The sequence below is a fragment of the Lissotriton vulgaris genome, chromosome 1_1 (genome assembly GCF_964263255.1).
Source record: "Lissotriton vulgaris chromosome 1_1, aLisVul1.2, whole genome shotgun sequence".
Classification (NCBI taxonomy): domain Eukaryota; kingdom Metazoa; phylum Chordata; class Amphibia; order Caudata; family Salamandridae; genus Lissotriton; species Lissotriton vulgaris.
This window is the reverse complement of record NC_141685.1, coordinates 972023379-972045382: the sequence shown is the minus strand read 5'-3', so window position 1 is coordinate 972045382 and position 22004 is coordinate 972023379. Positions and strand designations below refer to the sequence as shown.

Here is a 22004-nt window from a genome sequence, read left to right as displayed (position 1 = left end):
CCAGTTTCGCCATACCTCAATGACTGCCTCTTGATGGCAGGCTTGCTGTAGGCAGTTGCCGGCCACCTCCATAGCACGGCAAACCTCTTGACATAGTTGGGGTTTACTATCAATAAGTTGAAGTTTCACTGGTTTCTTTTGCGAAGGTTGTCATTCATCAAGGCTATGAAAAATGTAATGATGTAGATGTGGATCACTTTCACACATTTTGAGTTTCCAAAACTGTCCTGGTATTTTTCAATAATGCAGGCAATCTAACAAGTTAGGCCATTTTGGTAACGGTAACGTAGGGGGAGGGGAAGACCGAGTTGAGTTAGGTCTGTTCAAGATCAAGTCATGTCAGATAATGTTGATATGGTCGAAAGCAGAATCAAGGAGATAATTCTGTCTTTTGAAGTCCTAGAGGGTGGGTTGTGTTGAACATAAGTTGAATTGAGCCTTGCATTGGAATAACCATTGATGGTGTAGATATACAGCGGTTGTTAAACTCAGGCACGAGGATCACCAATTTTCTATTGAAAAATCCAGACTTCCATTCTAGAATGTAGTTTCAAGGCCCCTTCTGTTTACTACATCTGCACCCCTTTCAAAAGACCCATACTGGTTCCATTTTGCAATGCTTCAATCTCGAGAGAGACAACCCAAGCACTGCTCCTTGTAGCTACGTTTGTAATGCTTCAACACGGTCATCTGTATGAAGTCTCATTAAGGCCCCTCATTGAACTACTATCCAGGCCCGGTCTTCAAAGCCCCATCCAGTTCTCGAACATTGTTCCTGCACCAAGAACTAGTCTATAAATCGAAAACGAAGAGATCCTTAGGACAAGCTCCACTTTCTTTAAAAATAAGCCAAAATACTCACAGTGACTGCAAAAATAATAGACCAAAATACACTATTGTTGTGAAGATAACGGCATCCCTAACCCCACACACACACCCTCCCCACAAAATTGTCACGTTTCACTGTTAGAGGACCACTGTCCTAACTCCTGCTACTCTTAAACATCTGTTGTTGTTTTGGAGGTTTATATTGAATCTTTCTTCTTTTTAGATACAAATTGGTTTGGGTATAGTTCGAGGCATGTGGGCTGCTAAATTCATATCTTAGCATAGATCGCCGCCTAGTGTTGGGTCCGGATGATCGCACATTGTTGTCCTGGAAGAGTCTTCGAAGTATCACGAGATAGGTGGCTCCTCCCCTGGACTACAGTGCGCATGGGCATCGGCTCCATCCCCAGATTGTTTTTTTCCGCCATTGGGTTCGGATGCGGTCTCGACGTCTCTCTGTCGGAACTGAGAAAACATAACTTTAAACGGCTAAAAGGCCTTGTATTCTTTACGTCGGTATTGTTTGCGTGCGGTCTCGAGTTCTTCCGTCTCTCGGAGCCGGAATCAGCGGAGTATTTACACTCTTCGGACATCGAGGCCTTCTCATCGCGACTCGACAGCGACTTTCCAGCATGGAGCGGAGTCCGTTTAAGCTCTGTCCGCTCTGTGGGTCCAAATACCCACATATAGACGTGCACCCGGTTTGTAACAAATGCCTTTCACCAGACCATAACGAAGACAACTGCAGGGCCTGTGCGAGTTTCAGGTCCAAGAAGACACTCAAGATTCGGCGCGCGGTGCGCCTTGAGGCCGAACAAGCGGCCCCGGAACCAGACAACATCTTCGACGACCAAGAAGAGGAGGGCCAGAGCCATCATCTTCAAATCTCGCCGCCCGAGACGGAGGTCGAGGCAGATCCAGAAGACGACGACGGGGTCGTGGGTCAAGGCCTTGAATACGTCGACGAGGTAGGGGACGTCAAAGAGGTTTATGGGGCCGCGGAAGATAGCTCAGGGGACGAGCTATGCCCCGAAGTTTACGGACATAAAGAGCGGGTCACGGGATCGCCTGTCAACCTTACCCAAGACCCCGTCGCGCAAGCCACGGCCCCGCCTTCAGGCCCGGCCACGGACATACTTGCTGCGCAGACGGTATCGAAACCGAAACTGAAACCTACGGTATCGACTACACCTAAAATGGCCGATCCGAAATCGAAACCGAAACTTAAGGACTCGAGCGTCCCTAAGATGGCGGCCGTACCACCAAAAATGAATAAACTCGCTGCTTCATCGACTCCGTCGACCTCCGGTCCACAGAAGTCGAAGAAATCTGTCGATTCCACAGTGTCGAAATCGGCGCCAGAGGAGGGATCCTCTAAGAAGGGTGGCACGCACAGGTCAACCGCTGCGACGCCGGCAAAGCCCGCCAAAGCCAGCGACACGGCTCCAGTTCCGACTGGGACTTCGTTGGTCGGACGCGTGGTAGAGACAGAGCCGTCGAAGTCACACGGATCGAAGGCTGGCACATCTGCGCATCGGTCCAAGGCCTCTGGGTCGGCGGACGCGGCATCATCGTCCAAAACTCAGAAGGGCCAACAGGACGTCGGATCCGAAGGCAAGGTCAAGGATTCCTCGTCGGTGCCAAAGGCCACTGTAAGTGACGCGTCCCTCATCGCTTCTTCACTACAAAGAATTAGGGAGAAAGCCTCTGCTTCGTCAGCGCCGACGCCATCGCCACAGAAGGCGATAGACATTCCGGTCAAGCCTGCGAGTAAACTCCTCTTCCTTCTGCCGCCAAAAGAGGCGCCGAAGGCCTTCTCAACAAAATCGACACCAAAGAAGTCGGATTCTTCAACGGCAGGGGCACTTTCAGGTCGAGTACTCGACTCAGAAGAGGATTCTGAGTGTTTTATCGACGCAGAAACAGGCAAATTGACCCTTTGCAAGAGGAGGATCACTTCACAGCCGGTGGACTCCTATGTCATCCCCCTGAAGAAGAAAAAGTTTCCACAGGACGCCTCAGGCCTCATGGAACCTATCCAGCCCCCTCCAAGAAGGAGCCCAACTCCGCCTCCAGACCACTCTGAAAGTGAGGGATATGATGAAGATGACCAATACACTTTCCCAGTCAATGAACCAGATGCACAGCCGGATTCATATGATGACATTGGTGACCAAGGCACCCAAAATGTGGGACAAGACCCACAGCCCTTCAGTACACGTGCATCCCCAACAGAGGATTCTGCAGGTTTCCATGCACTCATTGAGAGGGCAGCTGCTAATCATGATGTGGACATGCATGCTGACCCAGTTGAAGAGGACTTTCTATTTGACACTTTTTCAGTTTCTGAAAGAACTGTAAAGACACTGCCTATGCTCAAAGGGGTCCTCAAGCATGCTGCGGACATCTTTAAAGAGCCTACCAGGGCGAGGGTGGTCAATCCACGTATTGAAAAGAAGTACAGACCAGCACCTGCAGACCCTGCATACATTCGGGGACAGTTGCCGCTTGACTCCCTGGTGGTCGCAAATGCCCGATAAAGGGCCAACTCCCAAACAACGGGTGAAGCTCCTCCCCCGGATAAGGAGTCCAAAGTGCTAGAGGCAGGAGGCAAAAGAGTAGCTGCGCAAGCTGCCAATTTCTGGCGTATTGCAAATACACAGGCACTATTGGCACGTTATGATAGGTCGCATTACGACACCCTAGAGCAAATTGTGCAACACCTGCCTCCACAGTTTCAAGAGGGCACCAAAATGATTATACAGGAAGGACAACTGATCTCCAACGCGGCCATAAAGTGTGCACTTGATGCCGCGGACACAGCCGCTAGGACCATTAACACTAGCGTCATGCTGAGACGACAGGCGTGGCTCCGCATATCGGGGTTTAAACCTGACATTCAGACAACCATACTTAATCAACCAGTCAATCCTGATAGACTGTTTGGTCCAGATGTTGACACCACCCTAGAAAAAATTAAAAAAGATACCGAAACTGCCAAATCTATGGGGGCCCTACAATCACAACAGTTTCGTGGCAATAATTTTCGTCGCTCAGGTGCACGTGGAGTCACCAGAGGACAGATGGGTCAGCAGTCACAATTCTCTAGAGGTGGAGCACAATCCTCGTACCCCAAACAGAACAAGGGGGGCTACAGAGGAAACAGCACCAGAGGACGCGCCAGAGGGAACAACAACTCACGCTCCTCTACCCCAAGCAAACAGTGACTCTCTGTCACTGCCCCCGACCACTTAACACCTGTCGGGGGGAGACTACAGCAGTTCCTGCCCGTCTGGATAAACATCACCACAGACAGGTGGGTGCGACAAATTGTCCAGTACGGTTATTGTCTGGAGTTAAAATCCACTCCACCCAACATTCCACCAAGGCAAAGGCCTATGTCCGCAGAGCACTTGCACTTATTGCAGCAGGAAGTGGTGGTGATGATGCAAAAAGGCGCAATCGAGCTCGTGCCAGTGGGGGAGGAAGGCACGGGGGTATATTCCCTGTACTTCCTTATTCCAAAGAAGGACGGATCTCTCAGACCAATTCTGGATCTCCGTCCCCTCAACCTGTATATACTGTCAGAACATTTCCATATGCTTACACTGCAACAGATTCTTCCCTTGTTAAACCAAGGGGACTTCTTAGCAACCTTAGACCTCAAGGATGCTTATTTCCACATTCCACTACACCCGTCCCACAGAAAATACCTCAGGTTCACTATCCAAGGCAGGCATTATCAGTTCAAGGTCCTACCCTTCGGAGTCACCACAGCCCCAAGGGTGTTTACCAAGTGCCTGGCGACAGTAGCAGCGCACCTCAGGAGGCAGAACATCCATGTCTACCCCTACCTGGACGACTGGCTCGTTCAAGCCAAGTCGGAACAACAGTGCGCCGCGGACATGTCGACTACCATTCACCTCCTTCACGACATGGGTTTCTCGTTGAATTACCCAAAGTCGCATCTTCAGCCGGCACATGTCCGGCAGTTTCTCGGTGCGACAATCAATACCCTGACGGCCAAAGCTCAACCACACCAAGTCAGGATAGACAGCATGCAGTCTCTAATCCAAAAGTTCAGACCAAAACACTCACTTCCAGCGAGAGTGTTCATGCAGTTGATAGGCATGATGGCCTCCTGCATCTTCATAGTCCCTCACGCACGGTTGCATATGCGCCCGCTCCAGGAGTACTTAGCAAATCAGTGGACACAGGCTCAGGGACAATTAACAGACCTAGTGTTGGTTACCAGTCGGGCATACGACTCTCTGCATTGGTGGACTCCACACAACCTTTGCAAGGGCCGACTGTTCCAGGAGCCAGTGCCACAGATTATCCTGACAACGGACGCATCTCTCCAGGGATGGGGAGCTCATCTGCTCACTTACACAGTGCAGGGACTATGGACGACGCAGCAACAGAAGATGCACATCAACTATCTAGAACTGATGGCGATCTTCATGGCGCTCAAGTCCTTCATTGTACATCTGTGCAACAAAGTAGTGTTAGTCCGGACGGACAACATGACCGCGATGTACTACATCCAAAAGCAGGGGGGCACCCACTCACCGCAGCTGTCTCATCTGGCTCAGAGCATGTGGAAGTGGGCCATTCAGAGGAACATCTTCCTCATGGCAGAACACCTCCCAGGGAAGGACAATCAGATGGCGGATCTGCTCAGCAGATACAGCCATCAAATGCACGAGTGGGAGATACATCCATCAGTACTCCAGCCGTACTTCCAAAGGTGGGGTCATCCAGAGATAGACCTGTTCGCCACGAGGGAGAACGCAAAATGCCAAAGCTTCGCCGCCAGGTTCCCACACCCGCAATCGCAGGGCAATGCGATATGGATGAACTGGTCAGGCAAATTTGCGTACGCTTTTCCGCCGACACCTCTGATACCACTGGTGGCGAAAAAACTAAGGCAACACTCGATGACACTCATCCTAGTTGCTCCAACGTGGGCGCGCCAGGCCTGGTACACCACGTTCCTCGAACTCTCAGTGGTACCGCATCAAAGACTGCGCCTCACGCCCAGGCTTTTGACGCAGAACCATGGAGAAATTCAGCATCCAGATCCGCAACAGCTCAACCTAGCGATCTGGCTCCTGAAGTCTTAGAGTTTGGATACCTCAACCTACCTCCTGAATGCATGAACATCATCAAGGAGGCAAGGAAGCCAACAACCAGAGCATGCTATGCTGCAAAATGGAAGCGTTTTGTCATTTACTGCACAGCCAATGACATCAACCCGCTAGATGCATCTATCCCTAACATCATTTGCTATCTGTTACATCTTTACAAGTGCAAGCTAGCGTTCACTTCTATTCGGATACATCTATCCGCCATCGCAGCTTACCTTCAAAATAGGCAGCATCTCTCTGTCTTCAGGGTGCCTGCCATTAAAGCTTTCCTTGAAGGTCTGAAACTAGTCATTCCCCCAAGAACACCGCCAGCTCCGGTGTGGAACCTCAATGTGGTCCTCACCAGACTGATGGGACCACCATTTGAGCCACTGCACTCGTGTGAATTACAATTCCTAACGTGGAAAGTAGCTTTCCTAATTGCTATTACGTCACTGAGGCGTGTTAGTGAGCTACAAGCGCTCACAATCCAAGAGCCATTCATTCAGATTCATCCAAATAGGGTAGTGCTACGTACTAACCCCAAATTTCTTCCAAAGGTGGTGTCACAGTTTCATCTCAACCAAACTATCGACTTGCCGGCATTCTTCCAAAACCCACAAACGGTGGCGGAAAGAATGCTCCATACGTTAGACGTACGGAGGGCGTTGATGTACTACATAGACAGGACACAACACTTTAGGAAAACAAAACAACTTTTTGTTGCCTTCTCACCACAACACAAAGGCAACCCGATTTCCAAAGCAGGAATAGCCAGATGGATTGTTAAGTGCATTCAAATCTGTTATCACAAGGCCAAGCGCACTTTAACAATACCCCCAAAGGCGCACTCCACACGCAAATTGGGGGCATCCATGGCTTTCCTAGGGAACATTCCTTTAGAGGACATTTGCAGAGCAGCCACGTGGGTTACACCACATACCTTTACAAAACACTACTGTGTTGATGTGCATTCCAAGCAGCAAGCTGCTGTAGGACAGGCTGTTCTCAAGACACTTTTTCAGGTTTCTGCAGCTGGCACGGGCAACCGCCGCTGATGGAGGGACTGCTATGTATTCTATGCTAAGATATGAATTTAGCAGCCCACATGCCTCGAACTGAATATGCTACTTACTAGTATGCATCTGTTCTTGGCATGTAGGGCTGCTAACATTCATATCGCCCACCCTCCTCCCCGGTGCCTGTCGCAGCTGCAGATATACTATTGTATTCAATCATTAGCATGGACATCCTTTACACTTTTCACTCCATCTTCTGCCACAATGGCGAAAAACAATCTGGGGATGGAGCCGATGCCCATGCGCACTGTAGTCCAGGGGAGGAGCCACCTATCTCGTGATACTTCGAAGACTCTTCCAGGACAACAATGTGCGATCATCCGGACCCAACACTAGGCGGCGATCTATGCTAAGATATGAATGTTAGCAGCCCTACATGCCAAGAACAGATGCATACTAGTAAGTAGCATATTCATTATCTCTTGTAGGTCTCAACTTAAATGTCTTGCATTTTCTCTGAGGGAAGCGTATTGCTGAAGCCAGAGGTACCAAAGGAAAGCTCAAAATTCCTCACAGAAAGAGTCTTGCTTTTTAAGCACTAGATTATCTAACTTTGTTGGCGTTCTTCACAGCGAACATCCCTAGGTAACAGTCCAGTTTCTTACAGTTCCTTTGACTAGTGAGGCCAGGAGATCGCCCACCACACTAGTGCATGAAATGCTTGACTGTTTTAACATTGAAAATCACATGAAGCCTGCACGATTTCCTTTTTTCAATTCACTCATTACGTTATGCCCCTTCTGGAACACATACAGAACCTTCTCTCTCATTCTCAACAACTCCACCAAAATCTTTGTATTCCTACCATTTCCATTGCCCAATGAAAATAGCTTTGTCAATGTTACAAAAATAAAATGTAATAAAAGCATCGACTCCCTCCTATCACGGCCAGTTACATTTTCCAACATTAACATCAATGGAAGTAAACGTTTCACAGTCAAAAAGAGCAGGACTACGGGAACGGGCTTCTTGTCATCTTCACCAGAACTAATCATCAGACCACAAGTTACCTTACCTCTGCCCACTCAACTCTTCTACCGAAGCACCATGTAAAATGTCGACTCCATTTAAAACATGATGATACTTTTACACATTTTCACTTCAAAATGATGGGAATGAAGAGGCATGCGTCTTTTGTACTGAGGTTTGAGGTTCAAAGGTGTCATTTGACTTGACCATTTAATTTTCCTCTATGTTTCTAAAAACTGCAGAGTAAACTTGAGCAAGATATTCTCAAATGTAATAATAAAAGAGCTTTTTGATACTATTTTCAAAAGGAAGCAGCTTTTGAAGTCCACTGTTGGTCTTTTATAGTCATGGGGATTTTGGAAAATCGCTGACTTAACTAAATGTTTCAATGTGGACTGTTGAATATATACAGTTACTCCATACAAAAACAACCTGAGTTTTGGTAGCTTTTCCTCCAGTGGAAAGGCTTTCGTGGCAGAAATGCGCTGTACCATCCCACTCACTAATGTTTGTACTATTGCAACTTAGAGGTGTGTTACCAACTACTTCTAGCCATCGCTGCTTGGATTCTGATGTTTGAACAGCTGCAAAGGTGTGATAGTTGTCTCTCAAAAAATGGGCTTGGATATTAGACTCTAGTTGGCAACCATCCTAGTAGCATGAGACTACTGCTACAAAATGTATTCTGAGGTTGAGTCTGGGTCAGAGCCCTTGCTCGAGAAGGAAATGTTGCTTGCCTGTAATAGTAGTTTTCCATCAAGGACATGCTCGACGGTCATAACCTCCACTCTTCTGTTTTTGTGAGTCTTGCTATGTATTTGAATACTAGAAATAGTATTGAGGATAAAATGGGTCCTTTGAAACTGAGGTGTTTGATATAGGAAAATCTACTGACTACAATAGAGAAAACGTAACTGCATTTCATTAAAAAAAAAATATATATATATATATATATAAAGTGGAAGCAGAAAAAAAAGATTTCACTGCATTTTCTAAAATTTTGCAATGAAAATTGAAGGGGTCAGAACTAGAGACTGGGAAATGATTCTTGAGTTATGAATCTGCGGAGTAAATCCTCACTGGAGGACTACTCTCACAGTTAACTTACAGTTAAATTACTTTTCCATTCTGCATAATGTTAGCTTGTTAAATAAAAATGAACGTCGGAATGCTTTATTATACATTTTGTTTTGTGGTGAGCTGGTCATGAAACTTTGTTGGGAAATTAAGTATGTTTAATATCCTTTTTATTTTTTTTGCAGACTAATGGAAGATGGCCTGCTTCAAGCACCCCATCATCTATGACTTCTCCTGCTGCAGACCTTGGTAGTGTGAACTCGGATGCCTCCAACTAGGAACTTTTAACAGCTGACTACCGGAGGAGAGTGATCATTAGAGTACTGCCAGCAAGCGCAACCTCTATTTTGTGTAATGGTGGCTTTCAGCGAGTTGTAAAGCATATTCACTCATGACATGCTTTGGATGGAAACTGAGAGCAGAACCACCATTACATATTCTAACATAGGGATTCTATTGCTCCTTGCTGAAACAGTTTCTTCCAAAACCTGTGAAAGACTTGGAACTAATACCCCAAATAGAACTGTTTCAGGTAGCCACCTTCCTACCTCTTTAATCTTGAAAGATCATCTATTTCGTTAAACAGTTTCAACCATTTTTTTTATTTGTAGGAGGATTTGGTGACTAAGTAGAACGGTACAGATTATTTTGCCTTTTGAATTAAAATGTTTGTCTAAAGTGACAGTATGTTCATCCATGACGGCAGCACAGAGCTTGCTGTGTTCCATGTGAACATGAGTCTGCTGACATAAACCAAACTATTACCACAGTCCTGCCTCATCAATAATAGCCTGGTTAATACGTGTCTATTTATTGTGTCCTTCTAACCACAGCGGCTATTCCAATGTGGTTAAACATGGCATTTCTTCTCTGCCAAATTTGTACAGGGTATGTGCGCTGAAAGGTGGGAATGGGAAATTGTCGGGTTGCTAGGTTTGTGAGATCTTATCTGTATAGACCACTCCTTTTTTTGTAATTTGCATGTGCTGCCACTTCCCGGAAGTCTGGTACAAACTGTTAGCTAGACAAGTATACTTCTAGTTTTAGATGCCTGGGCAAAAAACGCAGCACAATAAAATTATACTAACAATTTTGAAAAGATACAATTTAGGTTTTCAGCAAGTAAGGGCGGCCAGCCATTGACTCGAGAGAATGTTAATTTCTAGATCACAAATCAAAGCTTAATTTATAGTACAATGGTTAAATCATGCTATACTGTTTTTATACCTTTTTATTCCTTTTAAGCATTGTACATGCATACAGTGAGAATTTGTGCATTTCCTCTGTGCTCGTGCTACCTGGGCATCCTAATACTAACTAGAGAGGATGTTGCTCCCCTGCAGGTCTCCGTACCCTTCATTGAAATCTTTTCTATGAGGTTCTGCTTAGTAACTCGAAAGTTAAAGGGCAACATTTATAATGGTGGAGTTTGTGTTTTATAATCACTGTTGGCTATCCTATGCTCCTATGTACATATACCCAGCTCGAAGATAAAGTGGACTTTTGGGTAAGTGCTGAAGCCACCAAGCTGGCTACGTGCTACAGGAATGATAATTTTCCTACGATCCCAGTGCGACTGATAGAGTTTCGGCTGCTCTCCTATTTTACTCTTCCATCCTTATAAACCTTGTAATTTACCACTCGTTGCTAGATGTGAGGTTTGTTTGAACGTAGGTGATACTTTGCCACCAAGATATATAACTGTAGGCGCCTGATTCTCGGTTTTGAAATCTAAAAGACTTTTACCTTACACAAGGGATTGGGGACTAGAATTAATAATCTTGATACATCATGGACTCAAATAACGTGTGCTGGAATATCGATAGGAAACAGAGTGTTCATCTGCAACTTAAATGGAGAGAATGTGTTGTGGAATGGGTGAGGTGCGTAGGAGACAGAAGAAAGAGTGAAAGATTTAACTGAACAAACACAACATGGTAATGTTTTTTAAATTGTATCTTGGTGGTTGCTTCTTTTATTGTCTACATTTTTCACTACTTTTTTTCCAGAGCCTCTTCATACGGCATTTGTATACCCGGTGTCTGAACTCCAAATGTAAATCAAACCAGCTGAGCACTATAAACGGGAACACTGTATTCTAAGCTAGTAGCACAGAAGTATCCTTCTGAGAATTCTGTCCTATCGATGAACCGACAGTCTAATTAAATATCAGAATTAATTGTTTGCATTTTCTCATGACCATTCTTCTCTTGTGTTACAACTGAAGTAATGGGCTCCTTTCAGTGGTAATGTGACAGACATGTTTGCTCTCTCTAAATCACTACTTGGATTGAAGTTCAAAATTGTCCAATGTTTTCCAATTCGACTATATGCAGCTTTTTTTTTTTAAATCGATCTATTTAGACCTATGAGGAATAGACTATTAACCAGCAACAAAAGTGTGGGGTGGGAGGGGGTAATAAACAGTACTGGTCATACATAATAGTATAATATTCACAAATGCACAGTGTCCCTTATTTAATGACATTAGAATGAAAGGTAAAATTGACTAAAGATTCTTAAGTGGTCATTAAATTTAATTGGGCTATCCTGAAGTCCTCCAGACAGTGCAAGCCAATCTTGTGTTCCCGTTTGAGTTATGCCCTAGCAAGCTTCTTATTCTTAATTGTATTTTTCTAGGTTGAGTTTGCAGTTTCTCTGAATTGTACTGCACTAGAATGCCATTTATATTAATTTAATAGTTCCCATTTTATTTTACCGTTCTTTTTGATTACCTGTTTAAATGAACGAAAAATCAGCATGTAGAAATACATTTCTGTACTTTGTGATTGGTTCACTTTGATTGCAGGCTTTTTTCAGTCCCTTCAACTTTTTAGTGAAACGTAATTTTAAAAAGAAGTGTGAGGTCAGTGGAGCCTCACATATTCTTTATGAGCATCCCTTCAACATGGACTGCATCCCCTGTATGTTGCCCATCTCTGTTTTTATCTATTATTTTGCTTCTTCCCAGGATTAAAGATTCTGACAAATGATCTTCGGGACCCGTTTGACTAGCAGTTTCCTCCCTATTCGCCATTCTGGCCTTCTAGTTCTTCAGTTGAATCCAGTTTGAATTTAAACAAAGGATAGTTGTGAACGTTACAAGCATTGAATGAAAAAAATGTCAGCAGTGTCCTCGGTGTTTGGGTTATCCGAAAGCAATTCGTCATTCATTTCCTTCATTTTTAATAAAGTGTATGTTTGCTTGAAGGGCTTCAGTGTGCCAAACACCAACCGCTAACTAAAATTATGTGATCCTGAGCCAAGCCAAGGAGTTGGGCATTAGGAAAACGAGATGAAACCCAATGTTTAAACGGCCAAGCAGCAACAACCAGAACACCAGACACATATAGTAGAAAGACAGAAAAAGCAGAAAGTGCTTAAAACCCTGTCCACAAGAAAAGTTGGTGGTGCCTTGTGCAAAAGTGGTTTTCTTGAGCCTTTAAATGCAGCTGCAGAGTGTTCCAAAGGGTAATGTATTGGAAGGACTGTGCAGCTGAAGAAATTCTCTTCATCCGAAGGATGCTTATTTATCGTAGATTATTTGGCCACAGTGCAAGTCAGTTTGTACTGCTTAATAAATGATAATATATTGGAAGGACTGTCCACCTGAAGAAACTCTCTTCATCCGAAGGATGCTTAGTAGGTGGAGATTATCTTGCCGCAGTGCTCAAGTCAATTTGTACTGCTTAATGAAGCAGGCCAGTCCTTATTTTTCTGCCTCATAAAATGTTGTGTGTGCCACACACAGGTTCTTTAACTGCACTCTTAGTTCAATTGCCAACCATAGCAAATCTGTCTAGGCCTCAGAGACATTGTCAGTCTGTTGAAGTTATTGTACAAACTCGTAAAGGTAATAAAAATGTGTAAAATAATTTGAGACTGACTGCCTAGTTTTGAACTTGCTGAAGGGAAGCAGACCAGTGGCAGACCCACATTAAGACTGTTAGGTGCATTAAGTATTGGCAAAACGTGACTGGCGACATGTGCTTTTCTTGCAAGAGGTGGGAGAATTTTTACAGCAGTCCGATGATTAAAAGTCCTCTTTTTGCCACTGAGCTGGGCTCCTGTTTGAGTGATACCTTGTGATCGAGGGTGACTCACCAGTGTTTACATTTTGTTGCTGGTAATGTGGGGATTCCAAATCTATTATCCTAAAGCACTATCCCAGCGTACAGACGGGTTGGCTATAGGCAACAGCACAGTCTTGTGCCGATTTTCTAGTATTTATGAAGTATCAATTAATTGCAGAAAAACAGTCCCTACGATTGGAAGCTAAAGTCGGGGCATTCTTATTCGTCCTAATAATCAGTTGGGTGTCATCCAAAAGATGTTATAACAGTTAACAGAGACCAGTTGAAAATATTGATTAAAATAGAAGAATTGGATGAACACTGAAATCCTGAAGCCAACCTCACAAGTCTCTGTTCTACAGGTGGTGTAGGCTTTACTTGCTGCCCACAACCAGCAAGGAGATCAGCCTGTCATGCACCAGACGGCCAAATTCCCAGAGTTTCTACGTTAACTGCTCCTAGTGTCAAATGTGGCAATGAAACATAGTCGTTTCACTCGCACCTTCATCAAGAGACTCTTTGATCTCATCCTGTTAGTCATACATTGTGGCTTCAGTTCTGAGGCGAGAGTGAAGTCCCATCTGCCAATGCTCAAGACTATTATCCCTTTATGGTGCAGACTCCTGCCTGTTACCAATTTTCCCACCTATTTACAAAAAATTAAAAACGTGGGGGTAAAAGACTTTCTGCTGAGTCACATACATTGCAAACTGAAGCCATGCCCACATCATTGACTGTTTCATCTGTTGATCACAGCTGACATCAAGAGCTCTGTTGCCCCAGAAGATTTATGTTAGAGATAGTTTTGGATTTTCGGTTAAAGGTAAAACAACTTTATTCAAAGCGGTTTCCAATTTTTATATATATATCGGTTAGTTGTCTCTTCCAGTATTCTTTCCCAGCTTTCACTCCTGCTGAGCAGAGTTTGCATACAAAGACAGAGTTACTCGGGTTAATATCAGAATCCTGTTATTCATTTAATAACAGTTGTATTTTAAAAAATGCTTTCTAGACCTATTGATTGTTTTAGATGTTTCTAATTCGAACCTGTCTGATCAACCTGAGGGCTGTACTTCATCAGGCGAAACTTCTATTGGTGCAACAATTGGCATCAATCATCTGGCTAAAGCCTGCAAAGCAGTTGCTTTGATTCTACTGTGGTGATGTGCAAATATTAGCTATTTGGCTACATTCTAAACTGACTCTCATATGGGGTCAGCCACTGGTTCTCCGATCCTGCCTCAAAGAAATACTCATTCTGTTACAACCATAACCTCCTCTGGAAATTGTTCTCAAAGGCATGGTTTTCTTCAGTAGCTGCTGATTAACTGACAACACTAATGGGGCTCACCATTATGGGAGGGACTGTAGGCAGTGCTGAAGTAGATTAATTTAGGATACTTTCTGTAGGTTCACACTCAATCCAGTCTCAGAATTAAGCATCTAGCACTAGTCTTCTAAAGGCAAATAAAAATGGTGCTCTTGTGACAGGTTTTATGGGCCAAGCGATGCTGATCATCTGTACATCTGACCATAGAAATTAAAACTGGGTTTTAAAATTCTCAGTCTTCAGCTTCATGTAGCCATGTCCAACAATGATAGTAGTGAATATATGGCTTTATTAAAGGTATTACTGACGGAGGAAGGTTTAACTGAACTGTGATGTATGCTTTTCCGCATAAAGTGATCAAAGGATCTCTTTGCAGCACCTCTGTTGTATAGCATTTAGAGTTGATAAGAATAAGTTACGCTCTATGGCCAGCTGTTTTAAAACCTGCTGACTCTTTGTTAATTCATTTGCAATACATCATTTCCACAATATGCGCAGTGTGTGATTCTGAACTATTTGCCACTTCGTTTTTTTTTTTACCAATATCTGCATTATTAAGTGAAGAATGCTGTAGTTCTGCTGTGTGTTTGTGCAAAGTCATTGATGTTATGGATAATTTTTTACTGAACATTACAAAATCTTTATATTTGTAATTTCTTTGTGGTGTTTTTGAACACAGCAAGCAACTCTGCACAAGAGCTACATGCAAAACGTCTGCATTGCTTAAAGGCAGTATTCAAACCATTAGTCTCAAGTCGTTGTTGTTTTTATTCAAGACCACAGTTTTGTGAAGCGTGCAAAGTAGAGGAGCAAATAAACTGCTCACAGTTTTCACCAAAACAAAGTGACACAACAGAGTTGCTTTATCTACAGTGAAAGAAAAAACTACTTTTATCTGTAATACCTGCCAAGGATGCATAAACTCACTGTATTCCAATTATGTACTATTATGCTGCCCAGGAACACTATTTTTTATTCTCTTTTTAGTCTGGTGTGGTTTTTTTCTTCAACTTTGACGAAGTTTTATACATTGCATGGCTTGTAATGAGTGGGTTTAACAAGCCTGTGCTTCTGATTTATCTACCTCAAAAAGTAATATTATATCTGGTAGGTATATGCTCGGTGGTGTCATGGGAATGCTTCTAAATAGAAATCCTATTGTACATTGTTGTAAATACAAGTGGAGGCCAACTTGCAAATAACCTACCTCGTGTATGGAACAAGTGTCATTACACTTTTATTGGCAAGACACTTGTGTGCGATAAATTAGAAGTATCCGGCAAATACAAGTCTGATGCATACACACAGAAAAGTGGACCAAGGTGTAGTGCAGGTTAATTCAAATAATTTTAATTCTAGAGTATGACTTTTTGCTTTCACAAACAGGCTACGGTTGGTTAATATTGTTCTTTATTCAGGATAAAAATGTTTTTCATATGATGACTTTTTTGCATTGCTCAAGGGATTCAGATTGATTTGGGCTTTGTCTCTAGTTGGACGATCTGGCATGGAGCAAAAGGGTACTGTGTGTCTACCATATTACTGTCTATTTCTCCTCCCTTTACCCTTTCCTGCTCCTTAAAGGTATAGCTGTTCAAAGATTTCCCCCCCTTTCTTCTGCCCAGAACCTCTTCTCATTATGTATTGCAGTAGACCTCTAAGAGGTGTACCAATTCTCTCAACCACTGGCAATTCAGGTATCTGTTATCACACATTGTTGGTTTACATGCTTACCTATGTTCAGCATACATTAAGCATGATGTCAAATAATGATCCAACCTGGCCACTTTTCTTTTATGTAACTGTTGCCTCCCGTTCACATGGACTGTAGTTTTCCTGTGTATTATGAAATACTTTGCTTGTGGGCCGCCCCTAGCCATTCTGTGCTAGTGCTTACATTTGCGCGCTCTACTTTCCTTCCATGAAGACGCATTTCTTCACCTCAGACAGTATTTTATCTTTCTGACCTCTCAGACTTTCCAATGGGCCATCAGGTACTGTGACAAGAGTCAAATTCTAGATTTTCTTTTATTAGGCTTCTTGAAATTAAATCACCAATATATTTGTTTTCCCGCTAGAAGTCTGTCTTACGTATCTAAAAACCCTTGCCTGTACATTGTGCAACTTCCCCAGTGCAGCCATTGCTTTGTTATTAAATCTTTGCTGCCAAGATTTGTGTGGAGGGATGTCTGCATGATGTGGGACATTTTAGTTACTCATGCTGAAGTGCATGCCACCCCTGTTGAATCTAACAAAATTATCTACAATTGATTATTTAATATTACATCGGGCATTCCAGGCCCGAGTGACCTGGTTGCACCATAGGAATGCTTGTGCCCGCTTGAGGTATTCCTTTAGCATAGAGTGCAGTACATAGGTATCCCGTTCAATTTATGTGTTTGTCAACATTGCCTCCATGGGTAACCACTGGTTAATTAAATTCTAATAGAAGCTTTCCAATATTAGTCACTCAAATGTTTGAAAGTACTCCAGAGATGCTCCTGCAAGGGTAACCAGTCATATTTTAGATGGACCCGTGTGTTTCTGAGGAGAATTTGCTTGTGGGTTTTGAAATGTGGGTACCCTTAATGCGAATCACATTGTTTTTACTGGTCGCCTTTGTTACCTCTTACAATTGATTGTGTTACTCAGAGCCTTGTCCACAAACTGTCATGGGTGTATGCATATCCTACTGCTGTACCTTCAGAACTCAGGGAAGGTGTTTAGAAAATGCCAGATGCTGATGAATTCAGAGCATGTTTTTCCAGGAGCAGGCATGATTGCTAAATGACGTGATTGGAGCAATGGCTTGGGCAATAACGTTTGCAGTGTATTCAGCTAATGCCCTTTTTGGTTAATATTTATATCCTGTATTGTTTTCAGTGGAGCTAGTTACGTTAAGATCAGGGTGCCATATTACACAAATGTCCCAGTGGCACTTTAGAGCTGTGCACATGCATATTGTACCTTGTGCACATGTGAGAATATTCTGGCTTTGTGCCATATTATAGAAGCATCTGCAGAGGTGAAGGAGCTGTCCGTGGGTGCCCTGACAGTGCAGAGTCATTGGACCCACTGAGGGTGACACTTGAAGTGGGGTGGATCTCGTAGACTATGTTTCAGACTGGTGCAGCCACGCATTGCAAGGGGGAGAACAATCCACTTTTTAAAAACGGGTCATGAGGCCACCTGCAACGTGAAAGACAGATTAGCAGCTTTTAACAGCCAACCCTCCTTTCGTCATTGCGCTGCCCCCAGGGCAGTAACAGGTTCCTAGCACATTAACTGTTTTTGCTGTTAGCTTCCAATTAGATACTTTCTGCCAGTGGTAAAAATTAAGAGTACAGATTCTGTGTCATTGTTAACGTTCACATACACGACCCATGAAGCCACACCTTGCATCGTAATGGAAATGTTATAATGTGTTGCCAATTGTTTCCTGTAGTTTAGGGGGAAAGAAGTCTGGATTTGTCAAAAAAAGATACATTAAGTGTCAGTTACCTGATTCCGAAGAATGTAATTAAAACGCCCAGCTTTTGTTACTGCTTTTTCTGTAACCTACGCATATGCACATTGCAGTAGTACATGCTGGCCTGTTTGGCACCTGTCCACCCTACTACTTTTTTTATTTGTGCTTTAAAATCTGACCATGGTGATGAGTTATGGCCTGCAGAATGGAATGCCAGGGAGATGTGTTAGTGATAGACATAATGTGTAACGTGCATAATTTATATATAGTAGTAGAGATGTAGCTCAATGCGTAGCGCCATGTCAGGGTTCGTTTAACACTATTTCATATTAGGATAATACACCCCATGTTGTCAGTGTTTTCTTTTTTACACATTGTACCACATGTTCAACATAGGTGGGCCTGTGTTTTCTTTTAGAACCTAAGTTTAAAACGTCATGCTCGTCACTGCTCTTTGTTGGTCATCTGCACAGAACCCAGAGTCACACAGGAAATGAGTAGGACAAGCCAGATATTACGCAATGTAATTGGAACACCCTATATTGTAAAAGTTAGGTCTTCTTAGCACTCTGCATTCTCTATCCTTGAAGTCAGTAGTGTAAAGCTGACTGGATAAGATGTTTATTTTGCAAACATATTTGCTGATAAGTGAGGTTTTGTGTTCCAATAAATGAATCTGTAAACACAAATACTATAATCAGACAGTCCTAGACTAGCAATGTAAAACATAGCATTTTTAAACCTCTGAAAGTGAGTATGGCCTTGGCATTTCCTAACACCAGCCATAAAGTCTGTTGTGAAATTCCCACATTTTGCAGTGTCTTACTTGTCAGCTTATGTGCTCAATGTATTTGTAAAGAGCGGATTCTCACACTTCCAATATAAATGTACATTGTGCCCAAGCTTGGTATACACTGCCCACTTGTAACTAAAAATGAATTGGGAAAGCACTGTGATGCCGTACCAATGGATCATCGTATTCTCAACAAATGCCAATAACCTAAGAGATAGGTAATGTTGATATTATTCACAACCAGTTGTCCACCAGATAAAAGCTCCATCTTGAAGCCTGCCTCTGGTATACGCACCTGAAAGGCTGATCCTGTCTGAGGGCATGTGTAGCCTTACGTCATACTCCCACCCTCTTCATAGGTGCAAAGTGAGCAATTGGTAAGCAGATACTCACAGATGCATGAAGATTAAGGACAATATTTATTTTCTCTAACAAGTGAGGGCAGATCAGCAGACACTGACTATTGTTCGCTTTGTAGATAACAGGTGTGGGTGATAAAAGGTCTCTAACTCTTGAGCATGAGGGGAGAATGGGGAGCATGTGTTATACTGCTTCTTCTCCAGTAGCTCTGTCAGCCTTGGCTTGGGCAGTGTACTATGCTTTATATGGTTTCGCTAGTGTTACAAGTTTTGACCTAGGAAGCCTAGCAATTCCCAGTGTACTGTACATATAAAGGTATGTTTCAAAAATGTTCCCAATAACTTTAAACCATGCAGTAGTTGTTTTCAAGTTAACATCTTGTATTACCATTCGCCACTACACCACCATTAAATATATTTCCTACTACCTACCGTTCATACCCGTCTTGCCACATGCCTCTCTCTACCTCTGACACTGCATGGAGGAAAAAGTGCTGAAATCACAACTTCTTGCAGGGATCTTTCAATTGCACACTACCTGTGGGTAAAAAAGTATGGGAAGTCTTTCCTTTGTAAATTTAGCAGCAATGTTCTCTCTTTCTGTGAAGTTTTGCACATCACTTAAGGTGACTGTGACAAATCACTCAACTAAAGTATCAGACTTCTCTTTACTCTGTACTTCTACGGCTGTATAAATGTTATATACTGTATGTATTCACACAGCATTTTCGGATAGTCGCGCAAATATTTTTATTATTATGTTAGGAAGAGTTTGGTTACTTCCAAGTCACATATTCATGCATTATTGCATGTTTTCCTGAAATACAGTTTTTGTTTCCTCTTCCAAATGAATCGACTGAAGAGCACTTATTAATTATAAAGCAGCTTGTTCAGTTCACTGTGCGTTAATCTAGTTGAGTGGGTTTGTTCCAGTTGGCCACCAATACTGCTACCATTGGACTCATCTGAATTTTTCATATGAATTATTGTGAACATTTTTTTTTTACATTTCTTATTGAAGGTGTAAAATGTGTTTGTTGTTTAAAAAGGAAGTCCGTGGCCTTAAATTGGTTAACATGTAGATGCCCTCTAGGGAATGATTATAAAAATGTAGTAACTTTTACTTTTTGTTGCTTTCTTTTCATTTTGCCACTGATTTGTTGCATTTCAAAATGTAAATGGAAACCATTGAAACTGACGACACACTTCTTTAAATAAACTTTTTATTCTAAAAATGGTTGAAATATTTGTCCATATTTCTCCATTAATGTGCAATCTATTTAGCAACTTTATATTGGTAATAGCACTTGCTACTTAAAGAATGAACTAGGATAGACATTTTTATAATAGATACTTTACGTATGTGTCATTTATCCTCCAATTTGACAGCTTAACAGTGCAAACGCATATTTTTGCATAGCATTAAGGTAATCCGTTGACATTTGTATGTAATTGAAACCCATCCAGGTACTACTATTACCTAATTGTGGCCTAAAGTGTGATCACATCATTTCGAGACAACCTGTACTCACTTCATCTATTATTGTCTCACAGCTAAGGGAGCCTACTTTTGTCTACCACATAAAGGCTCTCCACTGAAAAATTGTGATAACTCGCCCTCTTAGTGTAAGATTTTTTTGTTTGTATTGATTGTGTATGTTTGTATATTTTCAGTATTTAATTTTCTGATGTAATTAATGATCTGTTAGTGAATCCACAGGTTTGGCTGTACGCTTACAATTTGATTAACCAATCTATATTTTATTTATAATAATTTTGCACTTTGTTGGAGCATTTAACTTTAAGTTGCTAGTATAGGGCTTCTATGTTGTGTGCATGGCTTTGTTGTCCTGGCACGTTCAAACAAATGAAGTTTGTTTGTTTCTAACTTACATGTGCTTCTAGGAGATCTGATGAGTTCCACTTAGTTCTTGTTTAATGTGATCAGTCTGCCACTTCTATCTTGCACACTTCGGTTGATATCCACAAATGTGTATGTCTAGCATGTGCACTGCAGTTAATGTACCAACATGATGATATAATGTTCTTCTAAACACTTTTGCTTTTGTCCTGTTTGAAGACAAATGTCATGGTAATGCCCAAATGTATCATGTATGTACTTCAAAGTCGTCTAGGTTTTAATTTAAAAATTACTTGGTGCCTATAAGAAATCCACCTTTTAAGCGTGGTCAGTGTTTTCAACTTTTGCTGGACCCTATAATTTAAGCTGGAGTTATACCTCTGTACACTTTAACCCTGTTAACCAGTGGTAATGTGCATAGGCACTCCCAATAAACATAGTTCATTTTTATTCCTAATTGGCAGACTTAACTTACAGACAAGTGCCTAGCATATGGTACACATAATGTACCAATGGCCTGTAAGTTAAATGTCAGATTTGAACATTAAGTAAAAGTAACTTTTACAAGCTTACCTTTTACCTGCCTAAAGTACCCGAAGGCTACTGTGCATTTGCTCTCAAACTTCTCCTAACCCAGCATTAGTATTTGAGTAGTTGTGGGAAAGGTGTGAAATGCATCCCAGGAGCAAACCATAGGCTGACCAGAATGGGCAGAGATGACGACTCAGGTGAGCATAATTTTTGACTTTAAAGTGTCAAAATTCTGTTTGACCGGTCTTTTAGGATTACATAAAAAAAATTAGGGCACACTTGAGCGGCAAAAAATAGTATGCCAAGACAATTCTTGTGTATCCATGGTCTGCATGCAGAAGGGCCCTGGTTTGTCCTACCAGGTTATGTCTCTGAATTTTACATATAACACTGGGGGCACAATTGAAAGGATGGTCACAGGATGGCAAGGCAGTCCTTGTGTATGTTATGTCTGGTTGCTGATGACTCCTATTTAGTTATATCAGACTTCTGTCTATGGATTTATT

At 42.5% G+C, this 22004-nt stretch overlaps 1 protein-coding gene and 1 pseudogene across 1 annotated transcript in view; both read left to right on the top strand.

The window, feature by feature from the left end:
- The window catches only part of LOC147748316 (pre-B-cell leukemia transcription factor 1-like), a 380397-nt gene extending 360056 nt beyond the window's left edge, over positions 1–20341 (top strand). Inside the window, exon 9 of the mRNA XM_086960153.1 lies at positions 9268–20341. Coding sequence (XP_086816279.1) covers positions 9268–9360 — 93 coding nt within the window. The 3' untranslated portion in view covers positions 9361–20341. The remainder of the gene's footprint in view (positions 1–9267) is intronic.
- LOC147748317 (uncharacterized) lies at positions 1461–4188 on the top strand (annotated as a pseudogene).
- Positions 20342–22004: the final 1663 nt, after the last annotated feature.